The sequence below is a fragment of the Ovis aries genome, chromosome 8 (assembly GCF_016772045.2).
Source record: "Ovis aries strain OAR_USU_Benz2616 breed Rambouillet chromosome 8, ARS-UI_Ramb_v3.0, whole genome shotgun sequence".
Classification (NCBI taxonomy): domain Eukaryota; kingdom Metazoa; phylum Chordata; class Mammalia; order Artiodactyla; family Bovidae; genus Ovis; species Ovis aries.
The window spans coordinates 54,850,246-54,863,421 of record NC_056061.1 but is presented as its reverse complement, the minus strand read 5'-3'; the positions used below and the strand labels follow the sequence as shown (position 1 = coordinate 54,863,421).

At 37.5% G+C, this 13,176-nt stretch overlaps 1 protein-coding gene across 3 annotated transcripts in view; it reads right to left on the bottom strand.

Annotated features, from left to right (window-relative positions):
* LAMA2 (laminin subunit alpha 2) overlaps positions 1-13,176 on the bottom strand; it is a 684,287-nt gene that overhangs the window by 288,394 nt on the left and 382,717 nt on the right. For all 3 annotated transcript variants that reach the window (XM_060419598.1, XM_060419599.1, XM_060419600.1), the window contains exon 15: positions 4,840-4,951. In XM_060419598.1, the coding sequence (XP_060275581.1) occupies positions 4,840-4,951 (112 nt within the window). The remainder of the gene's footprint in view (positions 1-4,839; positions 4,952-13,176) is intronic.

Below are 13,176 nucleotides of genomic sequence, written 5' to 3'. Positions count from 1 at the left end.
AAAAACAGAATTCTGATTAGAAAAAGGATATTTGGGTCACAGAGTATCTGTGTGTCAGTGCTGGCTTTCAGTTCGCTGTCATGTTTAAGCATCCCTTCTGTGGGGGTCACTATCAGCTGGACAGAGCACAAAATAAAGGGGGCAAACACTGCTGCCCTGTAGGAGCTTATGATCTCCCTCAAGTTAAAACTGCATTTTGTGGGTTATGTATTGTATTTCTGGATGGTTAACTACAACACAGTATATCATGGAAAGGCCTTTTTTTTCCTAGCTGAGAGTGGAAACAGGAGAGAAACCACTGAGGTAATAAAGAATATAGAATTGTGCTGTGTATTGTTGGAAATGTTCCTTCTGCCTCAGGATATGAGGATTCTTAAATTTGAACATCAATAGCAAAGATATAGAAAAAGGATGATCTGATACTTTATATCCTAAAGGAAAACAAAAGCAACTTTCTTAATTTGGGCAGTATAGAAAAGAAGGCGTCAATTTTGTAACCCTTTCTAATAATTTTTTATCATTAAAAATATTATCACCCTAGACTCATTATAGAATAGATTTTGTAATGTAATATATATTTCTAAAAACTGGTGAAGCCATATATTCAGAAGGGAGTAGATATTAAGGGTGTTGATAGTAGGGAGAGAATCGACTTACTGTTTTGAAGAAAAATATTCATAGAATTGTCATTAATAAGATATATATTATTACAGGTATATAAAATATATAAGGTGTGTGTGTATATATATATATATAAAACAAGGCATATATATATACACACATATATATCTGCAAATATATTACTTTTCCTACATCCTCTTTAAATTTCCCAACTCTTTACACCTCTCTCTTAGCCAGTGATTTCATCTGATTAGTCACAAGAATATTGAAGGCAGTAGAAACTATCTTTCCACTACCAAGTACGCAAGCACAAGCCCATATTTCCATTAGTCATATTTCCCTCTGGAACAATGGGGATGAAGCATGCAGAATTCCTTATACTCTCAAAGGATTATCAGCCCACTTGTAATTGTTTTCCCAATATACCCACTCAGTGCTGCATCAATAATAGCTTTCCTTTCTCTTAGATCATTACTATCAGCTCGGAAATATGACTTGTATCTCTGTAAAAAATTAGCTAACAGAAAAAAAAGACAAAAATACTCTCTTAATATCCCATAACTTTCAGTTACCTACCTATTTTTTTCTTTTAGGTAAGACTGCTCTAAAATATCTTTTCTTTCTCACTTCCCTTCAATGGTTCACTCCATCCTAATCTGTCTTGTGCCATAATCACTGGGTTAAAACTGCTCTTGTCCATGCCACTGAATTCCAGGGAACCAAATCAAATGAATGATTCTACAATTAACATTTTATTTGATCTCTCATCAAGCTATGGTTTAGTTGATTCCTATCTCCCTCAAAAGCCCTCTTCTCACAGCTTTCGTGATGCCACAGGCCCAGGTTTCTGCCCATCTCTTTGCTGTCTCCTCTGCTTCAACTCCCTTCTCATGGTCAGGAGCTCTTGGGGGCTTAGTCATTTTCTCTTTTTCCCTCCACACTTGCTCCCCGGTAATTTTATTCAGCTGTCTAGTTGATGATTTCTTCCAAATACATACCTCTAGACCAGACAGATATTCTGAGGTCAAGACCTACATATTCTAACTGGACATTGACAATATACTTCATAGCTCTTTCAAACCTAATATTTCTAAAATGGATTGTTGATTTTATCATCCCCATCACAGGTGTTTTCTTTCCATTGCATTTAGAGTAATACTACAAATTTTTAACCATGCATGCAAAGCTCTGAGTGTTTTGGCTCCTCTAGGCGTGTCTTGTGCTATGCTCCCCTTGCTTATTAAGCTCCAGCCATATGTGCCTTCTTTCAGGTCCTTGCAGATTCCAAACTGTTTCACTTCCTCATTGGTTCTCTTTACCTAAGAAGACCCTAGAGCTCAGTTTAGATGCTACCACCTTAGACAGTCTTCCCAACAACCTCTCATAATATAGTCCCTTCCATCTCATCTTCCTACACCTGTTCTCAGAACCTCTATCAAGGCCCCCTGCTTGTTGTCTTCATGGAATTTATCATATTTATTTAAATTTGCTTTCTGGCATATAGTCTAGTCTACCATCAAATGTAATGTCCTTGAGGTCATAGACTGTATGTGTATTGTTCATCACATTACCATCCACATCAAGAGTTTTGATCATCTCAGAATGCATGGTCATCAATACCTGTTAGCTAAAATGAAAGTGTGAATGCTTCCATGAAGTAGTTAATATTTCCATCATGTAGAAGAGGAAACTGAGATTTTAATTAAAACACTTTTTCAGTACGTAACTTTGCTTTTACTTCCTCATCTGTCCCACTTGTTAAGTGAAATGAACTATGACAATTCTAGGAAAGTATGGAAATATTTGAAAAAAATAAAATGTGTAGGGATTTATAAAAAGTAGAAATGATTTAAAAATTCTGGATCAACATTTATAGCTCCAAAGAAAACAGAAAAGAATGATTTATCATGAAATCATATAATCTGTTTTAGGCAAGCTAGAATTAAGATGTTAATACTTAGGCCACCTGATGTGCAGAGCCAACTCACTAGAAAAGACCCTGATGCTGGGAAAAATTGAGGGCAAGAGGAGAAGGAGGCAACAGAGGCTGAGATGGCTGGATGGCATCACGGACTCAACGGACATGAATCAGCAAACTCCAGGAGACAGAGAGGGAAAGCCTGGTGTGCTGCAGTCCATGGGGTCGCAAAGAGACAGACATAACTCAGGGACTGAACAGTAACAACAACAATGGTGTTTGGAGTTTATTCAGCTTTTAAAGGATTTGGGAATATCAGTGGTAACAAAACTAGAATGTCTGCCCTTTCAAACTCAGTAAAAAAACAAATGAAATTAGGAAAAGATGGATAGATAATAGTGAGCTAAGGGACAGGAAGCTTCAATAAAGAAAAGAAAGGATTATCAGAGAGTAGAAGAAATGAAGAAGCCTGAGAGAAACTCCAGAGTTTCAGAGTTCCTTGTCTTCTGATTCGATTAATTTCTTTTACGGATTCCAAGGTAACTTTATTTATCCATTATTGTGTGAGAAGCACAGGAAGCTTTTCTTATCCTTCTTCTGTTTCTTTGTTTCGACTCTTCCACACCCACTTGCTTCTCTCTTCCTACCTAATTGTTACCATTATTTCATTTCCAAGTCGAGATTTTTCTACCCCAGGACATTTTCTGTGACATCTCTCTCCACTGGAACTGATCACATCTTTGAAAGATTATTGCACTCATGTCCTGTACCACTTATTGGTGCCTTAATTCTATAGGGCCGTGATCCTATTTATCATAAGTATGTGTTCTGTCTGACTAATGGACTGTTAGCTCCGTAAGAACAAGGATTGTGATGTAACCTTGATAATCCCCTTCAGCATCTAGGGCAGAATTTACCAAAGATTCTCAATAAATGTTTTGGCGAAAGAAAAGAAGAAATGAAATGCATAGCCATGAAATGATTCTAATACAGACAATTTCAGATTCAATGGGCATTTGAAATTTGCATAGAAGATGATGAAGAGTATTGAGAATCACCAAAGTGGGAATAAGTGTGAAAGCAAGAATATAATAAGAGTAGTTTATTTCAGTTGAAATAAGAACTTAGAGGTTCAAAGAGAGCTTTCTGGTTTGAAATAAAAACTACTAGGCTCTTAATCAAAGAATAGTTTCATCAAATACAACATATATTTTATATGTGAAATCAAATTTGGGTTGACAGAGCTAACTTATTTCCATTATTATTTCTGTATTCTCTGTATGAATTTTTAAAAAGTGATGGCAAATTACATTTAGTTTTATTTTTAGATAGGTGAATACAAGCTCAGTTAAAAAAAACACATCTGACATGAATATGACTCTAAGCCCTGTGTATCTTCTGGAAGCATGCATTATTTTAAAGTATAAGAGAACTGAAAGGCAAGGCCTAGGGTATTTCTGTAAATGGCTTAATGGGGTAGTGTGCTGAAGTGGAACATCTTGGTACACTCAGATGATTCCTTAAAGGCACCATTTTTAAAGAATTTAAGCTCCTATTTATACGAAGCCATGCCCTCTATCAGGGAAATGGTGCTTACATTTTTTGAGCAGATTTCAAGTAAAATCAATTTTCAAACCACCTACAACATACATAAGAGTAAATAAAAATTATTACCTTAGAAGGACACATTGCAATATTAAGGAAGGAACATTAATCTAGAATACTGAGACAACAATAAATATCTCAAACTTTAGGTGCTAAACAAATCAAAGACCTGTAGAAAATTTTCCGAATCAAGGTATTTCTTCCATATATTATGTTCTTGACATTTTAAAGATTGAGTCCTTCAGATGATTGTGAATTGGTTGTATTCTTAGGAATAAAGTAGAGAAAGAATGTGGTACATAGGATTAAAAAAATGGAGAAAGTGAAAAAGAAAAGAAACAGTGCTAAATTCCTCTCAAGCACTCAGGTGGAAATGAAGGAGAAATATATTGAAATAGTATTCAACCATCATTCATCCCATTTCATCAACAGATTAAAGAGAAAACAAAAACTTCCAAAAGCATTAGATTTTTAGCTATTATGTCATAAGGAAAAATATGATTTCAAGATGACATCATATGAGTAACACTCTATTTGACAGTTATGACTTCTGGCAGACATTGAAGTTCTTCAAGTAGTAAGACACTATCATTTGTGCAATCCTTGATGAAAAAACTAAATTCATTTTAAAAGAGTTTAATAGTTAATGCTGAAAAAACTTAGAATGCACCGAAGCTATATTCTTGCAAACTTACTTCACAGGAGGAGCCAGAATACCCTGGTGGACATTGACAAACTTCCACAGCTGTTGCAAAGCTTCTGTCAGTAGGATAGGGGACTGCAGATTCAAGGTCAACAGAGCTCAGCCTGAGCAGAAGGAAAAAGAGATGGTAAATAAGTAAAAAAGCTCCTAGGTGTTACATCTCTTGAGGAACAGATAGGAACAATGATGTAAATATAAGCACTTGTTTATGATGAGAAAGAAGGCAAATGAATATAACTTGAAGTCCTGGTCATTCATCATATTAGGCAAAATCAGCCTAGTTAAAAGTGTTCACAAACAGTACCACAATCAAATGCTGAAAAGATATAAGACCATTCTTGCTCATTTCTTGGTTTTTGGCTATATGTTTTCCCTATTTTTTTTTTTTTGAGATAGTTTAAAATCATAGTTGAAGGAATTTTTAAAACAGGAAATATTCATATGACTGACTTATTTTTAATAATTAAACTAAAAAAGCAGAGGGACACAATATTCAGTCCAATCTTTTAAATTCAAACAAAAATGAAAGCAAAGGAAAAGAAAGAAGTAAATTATTTTTGTTGCCTTTTCTCAGAAATAAATCTGCATATTAACAGGTAAAAGTGAAACTTTATCAAATGTTGTTATATTCAGTTCAGTTCAGTTCAGTCGCTCAGTCGTGTCCGACTCTTTGCAACCCCATGAATCGCAGCATGCCAGGCCTCCCTGTCCAACACCATCTCCCGGAGCTCACTCAGACTCAAGTCCATCGAGTCCATGCTGCCATCCAGCCATCTCATCCTCGGTCGTCCCCTTCTCTTCCTGCCTCCAATCCCTCCCAGCATCAGAGTCTTTTCCAATGAATCAACTCTTCTCATGAGGTGGCCAAAGTACTGGAGTTTCAGCTTTAGCATCATTCCCTCCAAAAGAAATCCCAGGGCTGATCTCCTTCAGAATGGACTGGTTGGATCTCTTTGCAGTCCAAGGGACTCTCAAGAGTCTTCTCCAACACCACAGTTCAAAAGCATCAATTCTTTGGTGCTCAGCTTTCTTCACAGTCCAACTCTCACATCCATACATGACCACAGGAAAAACCATAGCCTTGACTAGATGGACCTTTGTTGGCAAAGTAATGTCTCTGCTTTTTAATATGCTATCTAGGTTGGTCATAACTTTCCTTCCAAGCAGTAAGCATCTTAATTTCATGGCTGCAATCACCATTTACAGTGATTTTGGAGCCCCCAAAATAAAATCTGACAGTTTCCACTGTTTCCCCATCTATTTCCCATCAGATGCCATGATCTTAGTTTTCTGAATGTTGAGCTTTAAGCCAACTTTTTCACTCTCCTCTTTCACTTTCATCAAGAGTTTTAGTTCCTCTTCACTTTCTGTCATAGGGTGGTGTCATCTACATATCTGAGGGTATTGATATTTCTCCCGGCAATCTCAATTCCAGCTTGTGTTTCTTCCAGCCCAGAGTTTCTCATGATGTACTCTGCATATCAGTTAAATAAGCAGGATGACAGTCTGTTGTTCCATGTCCAGTTCTAACTGTTGCTTCCTGACCTGCATATAGGTTTCTCAAGAGGCAGGTCAGGTGATCTGGTATTCCCATCTCCGTCAGAATTGTCCACAGTTTATTGTGATCCACACAGTCAGAGGCTTTGGCATAGTCAATAAAGCAGAAATATATATTTTTCTGGAACTCTCTTCCTTTTTCCATGATCCAGCAGATGTTGGTAATTTGATCTCTGGTTCCTCTGCCTTTTCTAAAACCAGCTTGAACATCTGGAAGTCACAGTTCACATATTGCTGAAGCCTGGCTTGGAGAATTTTGAGCATTACTTTACTAGCATGTGAGATGAGTGCAACTGTGCGGCAGTTTTAGCATTCTTTGGCATTGCCTTTCTTTGGGATTGGAATGAAAACTGATCTTTTCCAGTCCTGTGGCCACTGATGAGTTTTCCAGATTTCCAGTGCTGGCATATTGAGTGCAGCACTTTCACAGCATCTAATCTTTCAGGATTAGTTAGATCTATTTTCCTAAATTGTTTTAGGCCTAAATTAAATTCACTGCTTTCTATATTTATGAGTTTCATTTTACTGGTACTTCTGTACAGATCTGGTGATTTTAGCAGAGAGATTTGGTATCACTCGTTTTGAGAAAGAGCTGATTTGGCCAAATTGAAACTGCAATTACATAAAATGGTATATATGTACATTGTGTGTATGTATTTCTTCCAAAATACACAACCAATATACATTCATAATTTAAATAAATGTCATCAATGTCTTATTGGCTTTTCACTTTTTTTAAAAAAAAGAAAATACAAAATCTTCATTGTTAAGGACACAAGCTCAAGAGCCAGAGAGATCAAGATTCACATGCTGTCTCTGACATTTATCAGTCCCATAGCCTGGGAGAAATGACTTAACATCTCTAGGCCTCAATTTTCATCTATGTATCAGAGTATATTATATACATATTTCATCTATGTATCAGAGTATTATACTCTTGTATAATACAAGAGTCCATACATAATGAATTGATTAAAGGATTAAATGAAAAAATGAATGCAAAGTTGTTGATGTAGTACCTAACTCATGCATGTGGTTATAAAATGCTAGGTACTTTATTAATGTACATTGACTGTTGAAATAGGATCAAAATACAAAAGAATAAAATTTCTATGACCTAAGCTAGATTTTTGTCATTTTAATGTATTAAAATAAATTTTAAATCAACTCTAAGAGCACAAAATTAAATGACTGCTCTTGATTCATAGATAATTATTGCTTTATAAAATAATTGATAGATCTCCATAACATCTAATATGCCATTATTTAACTATAAAAAAGATACAATGACTCTTGCTAGGACATGCATTTTTAGTTGCTTCCTTAAGAGTGGTGGTAGATTTTTATTGATTGATGATTCACAATTACCAAAGACCTTGCCAGTTTGAGAATCTATGTTGTAATCAAGCCAGAGAACAAAGTTAATAGGCTCATTGAATGTATCTTCAAAAGTGACAATCTTTAAGCTATAAGTTTTCTGGCAACAAGTTTCTAAAATCTCTGTTTTCATCCTGATTTTCCTAATCCTAGAAGCTTGATAGGGGCTTCCCTGGTGGTTCAGGTGGTAAAGAATGTGCCTGCAATGAGGGAGACTTGGGTTTGATCCCTAGAAGGGACCCTCTGGAGATCTTACCAGTCCCATATTGTGGAAGAAATGACTTAATATCTCTAGGCCTCAATACTGTCATCTGTGTAACAGAGATAATACAAGAGTCCAAACATAATGAATTGATTAAAGGATTAAATAATGAATGCAAAGTTCTTGATATAGTACCTAACTGATGTATGTGGTCATAAAAAGCTAGGCATTTTATTAACATACATTCACTGTTGAAATTGAATCCAAATGACTACATTAATAAACTACAGGAAGATCCCCTGGAAAAGGAAGTGATGACCCACTTCCAGTATCTTGCCTGGAGAATCCCATGGACAGAGGAGCCTGGTGGGCTACAGTCCATGGGGTCATAAAGAGTCGGACACGACTGAGCCACTAACAACAACAAACAGACTTGATAATACCTTGGAACATGTATAAGTTCATCCATAATTGAGAAGTAGAAAGGGAAAATCATCTTGAAAGTGTAGAAAACAGACATTTGGATGGGAATGCTGTAGGTGCTGGGTGCTAGTTGGCATTGTCTAAAGACAAGTGAATTATATTCACCTACAGATTGACTCATTTGACACCATTTTTTGGATGCTTTCTTCTCTGGGGGCACAGTTTAGACAGCTTGGCAGAAGGTTCTAAATGGCAAGCATTAAAAATCACTGTTTTACAGCATTTGGGTTACATAGAGTTTTAAACAAATTTTCAGTCATTTTTCTCCCTCCAAATAAACTTGTATATAAAGTGTCACTGGCACTATTTTTTGATCGAGATGAATTTCACATAACATTATCACTTTCAGGTGTCATTTAATACATTCACAGTGTTGTACAACCACCATCTCTGGTTCTAGACATTTTCATTAGCTCCCCCTTCCTCCTCCACAATAAAACCCTGTGTCTATCAAGCAGTCACACTCGATTCCACCATTTCCTCAATTCCTGTCAACCATGAAGCTGCTTCTGTCTCCATGGATTTACCTATTCTAGATATTTCATACAAATGGACGTATATAATATACGACTTTTTGTGTCTGACTTCTGTTAGCATAGAGTTTTCAAAGTTCATCTATGTTGTAGGACATATCAATATTTCATTTATTTTTATGGTAGCAATATTTTAAAGCCACTCAGTCTTTAGCATGCATACTCTTTCTTGATTTTTTTGTTTATTAATCTTATATTGATTGTCCTGGGACTATATCTATATATATAGATATATATAGACTCTTTGTGACCCCATGGACTATAGCCTACCAGGCTCCTGTGTCCATGGGACTTCTAGCAAGAGTACTAGGGTGGGTTGCCATTTCCTTCTCCAGGGGATCTTCCCAACCCAGCGGTTGAACCTGTGTCTCCCACATTGCAGGCAGACACTTTACTGTCTGAACCACAAGGGAAGCCCAATATTCTATTATTGTGGTATGAATATACAACGTTTTCTTTATCCATTCATCTGTTGATGGATGTTTGGCTATTATTACTCTTTGACTATTGTAAATATACTGCTATAAACATTTGTGTATAAGTCTTTTTGAGTACCCATTTTTAATTCTTTGGGGTATATAACTAGGAGTGGAATTTCTAAATGTGGCAATTCTTAATATAACATAAGGTTTGCAAGAGTTACTAAAATTAAAATACTGCTTGCTTATGTTAACATGAGTTTATAAGCTAGTTATTAAGAAAAGAGATTCTGATGTGTCATCTCTAAACCTAGCCTGATCACCTCAATACACACTCAACACATTTTTATTGGATGGATGAATCTATGGATGGATAGAAGGATAGATGAATAGTGGGTTGACAAAGAGATAGATGGATAAATGGATGGATACAAGACTAAAAACACACGATAAATGAATAAATAAATGGTAATGGAATGAAATTATATTACGAGTAGTGAGTAACATACTCCAAAACAATACACTAAAGTTTAACATCCATATTTAGATGAATAAAATCAGACAAATGAAAGAAAAATTACTTATTTGATCTAACAAAAAAGATAAATTGAAAACTGTTAGCATTAGGACTTGAGGCCAAAGGCCAGAACTCATCTGAATTTATTGTGGCATCTAATTGCCTGCAACTAATGGACTGTCACATGACAAACTTGTATTTCTGATCACTTTAATTTCAGAATTAGATGATTTCATGATTACTATACTAGTTGATGAGATGGCTGGATGGCATCACCGACTCGATGGACATGAGTTTGAGGGAACTCTGGGAATTGGTGATGGACAGGGAGGTCTGGTGTGCTGCAGTTCATGGGGTCACAAAGAGTCAGACACGACTGAGCAACTGAACTGACTGACTGACGGACTGATACTAGTTGCTAGTGAAAGGACAGGGAAGCCTGGCATGCTGCAGTTCATGGAGTCGCAGAGTCAGACATGACTTAGTGGCTGAACAACAATACTAGTTGATTGGGCTTTCCAGGTGGTGCAAAGAACCCGCCTGCCAATGCCAGAGACAAACAGAAGATCCCCTGGAGGAAGGCCTACCAAAGCACTCCAGTATTCTTGCCTGGATAATCCCATGGACAGAGGAGCCTGGTGGGCTACAGTCCATGGGATCTCAAAGAAGACACAATGGAAGAGACTTAGCATGCATGCATACTAGTTGATTATCACATAAAAGACTATCACAGCTTACTAACCAGGAGCCTGATCAACTGTATATAGATATAGTCCCAGGACAATCAATATAAGATTAATAAACAAAAAATTAAGAAAGAGTATTCATGCACACTAAATTGAACTATTTTGAATCCTAAAAGACGATGCTGTCAAAGTGCTGCACCCAGTTCAGTTCAGTCGCTTGGTTGTGTCTGACTGTTTGTGACTCCATGGACCGCAGCATGCCAGGCTTCCCTGTCCATCACCAACTGCCAGAGTCCACCCAAACCCATGTCCATAGAGTTGGTGATGCCATCCAACCATCTCATCCTCTGTCGTCCCCTTCTTCTCCTGCCCTCAATTTTTCCCAGCATCAGGGTATTTTCCAATGAGTCAACTCTTCTCAGGAGGTGGCCAAAGTATTGGAGTTTCAGCTTCAGCATCAGTCCTTCCAATGAACACCCAGGACTGATTTCCTTTAGGATGGACTGGTTGGATCTCCTTGCAATCCAAGGGACTCTCAAGAGTCTTCTCCAACACCACAGTTCAAAAGCATCAATTCTTCGGTGCTCAGCTTTCTTTGTAGTCCAACTCTCACATCCATTCATGACCACTGGAAAAACCATAGCCTTGAATAGACAGACATTTGTTGGCAAAGTAATGTCTCTGCTTTAATATGCTGTCTAGGTTGGTCATCACTTTCCTTCCAAGGAGTAAGCGTCTTTTAATTTCATTGCTTCAATCACTATCTGCAGTGATTTTGGAGCCCAGAAAAATAAAGTCAGCCACCGCATATGCCAGCAAATTTGGAAAACTCAAGAGTGGCCAGAGGACTCGAAAAGGTCAGTTTTCATTTCAACCCCAAAGAAAGGCAATGCCAAAGAATGCTCAAAATACTGCACAATTGCACTCATCTCACACACTAGCAAAGTAATGCTCAAAATTCTCCAAGCCAGGCTTCAACAGTATGTGAACTGTGAACATCCAGATGTTCAAGCTTGATTAGAAAAGGTAGAGGAACCAGAGATCAAAATTGCCAAGATCCACTGGATCACCGAAAAAATGAGAGAATTCCAGAAAAACACCTACTTTTGCTTTATTAACTATGCCAAAGCCTTTGACTGTGTGGATCACAACAAATTTTGAAAATTTTTCAAGAGATAGGAATATCAGACCACTTGACCTGCCTCTTGAGAAACCTGTATGCAGGTCAGGGCAACAGTTAGAACTGAACATGGAACAACAGACTGGTTCCAAATAGGAAAGGAGTATGTCAAGGCTGTATATTGTCACCCTGCTTATTTAACTTATATGCAGAGTTCATCACGAGAAACACTTGGCTGGAAGAAGCACAAGCTGGAATCAAGATTGCCAGGAGAAATATCAATAACCTCAGATGTGCAAATGATATACTTATGGCAGAAAGTGAAGAAGAACTAAAGAGCCTCTTGATGAAGGTGAAAGAGGAAAGTGAAAATGTTGGTGTAAAACTCAGCATTCAGAAAACTAAGATCACGGCATCTGGTCCCATCACTTCATGGCAAATAGATGGGGAAATAGTGGGTAACAGTGTCAGACTTTATTTTTGGGGGCTCCAGAATCACTGCAGATGGTAACTACAGCCATGAAATTCAAAGACACTTGCTCCTTGCAAGAAAAGTTATGACCAACCTAGGCAGCATATTAAGAAGCAGAGACATCACTTTATTAATAAACCGTCTGGTCAAAGCATTGGTTTTTCCAGTAGTCATGTATGGGTGTGAGAGTTGGACTATAAAGAAAGCTGAGTGCCAAAGAATTGATGCTTTCAAACTGTGGTTTTGGAAAAGACTCTTGAGAGTCCCTTGGAGAGCAAGGAGATCCGAGCAGTCCATCTGAAAGGAAATTAGTCCTGAATATTCAGTGGAAGGACAGATGCTATAGCTGAAACTCTGATTCTTTGATCACCTGATGTGAAGAACTGATTCATTTGAAAAGACCCTGATGCTGGGAAAGACTGAATGTGGGAGGAGAAGGGGACGACAGAGGATGAGGTGGTTGGATGGCATCACTGACTCAATGGACATGAGTCTGAGTAAGCTCTGGGAGTTGGTGATGGACAGGTCAGCCTGGCATGCTGCAGTCCATGGGATCGCAAAGAGTCGGACACGACTGAGTGACTGAAATGAACTGAACTGAAGTTACTTCAGTCATGTCCGACTCTTTGCGATCCTATGGACTGTAGTATCCAAGGAGAAGGAAAAGGCAATCCATGCCAGTATTCTTGCCTGGGAAATCTCATGGACAGAGAAGCCTGGCGGACTACAGTAAATGGGGTCGCAGAGCTGGACACTTCAGTTGAAGCAACTAAGCATGGACTGTAGTATAGCAACATTTTAAAATAGAAAGAAAGTAAATGACTACATTAAGAAACAATTTAAAATGGAACAAAACAAAAATATTTTCAGTGAACTACCAACTTTCATTTGTCTTTGAAACAACAGCTGTTCCTCTCCTTAATCTATGCAGCCATTTTGAGCTATGAGAAATTTCAGCACTCA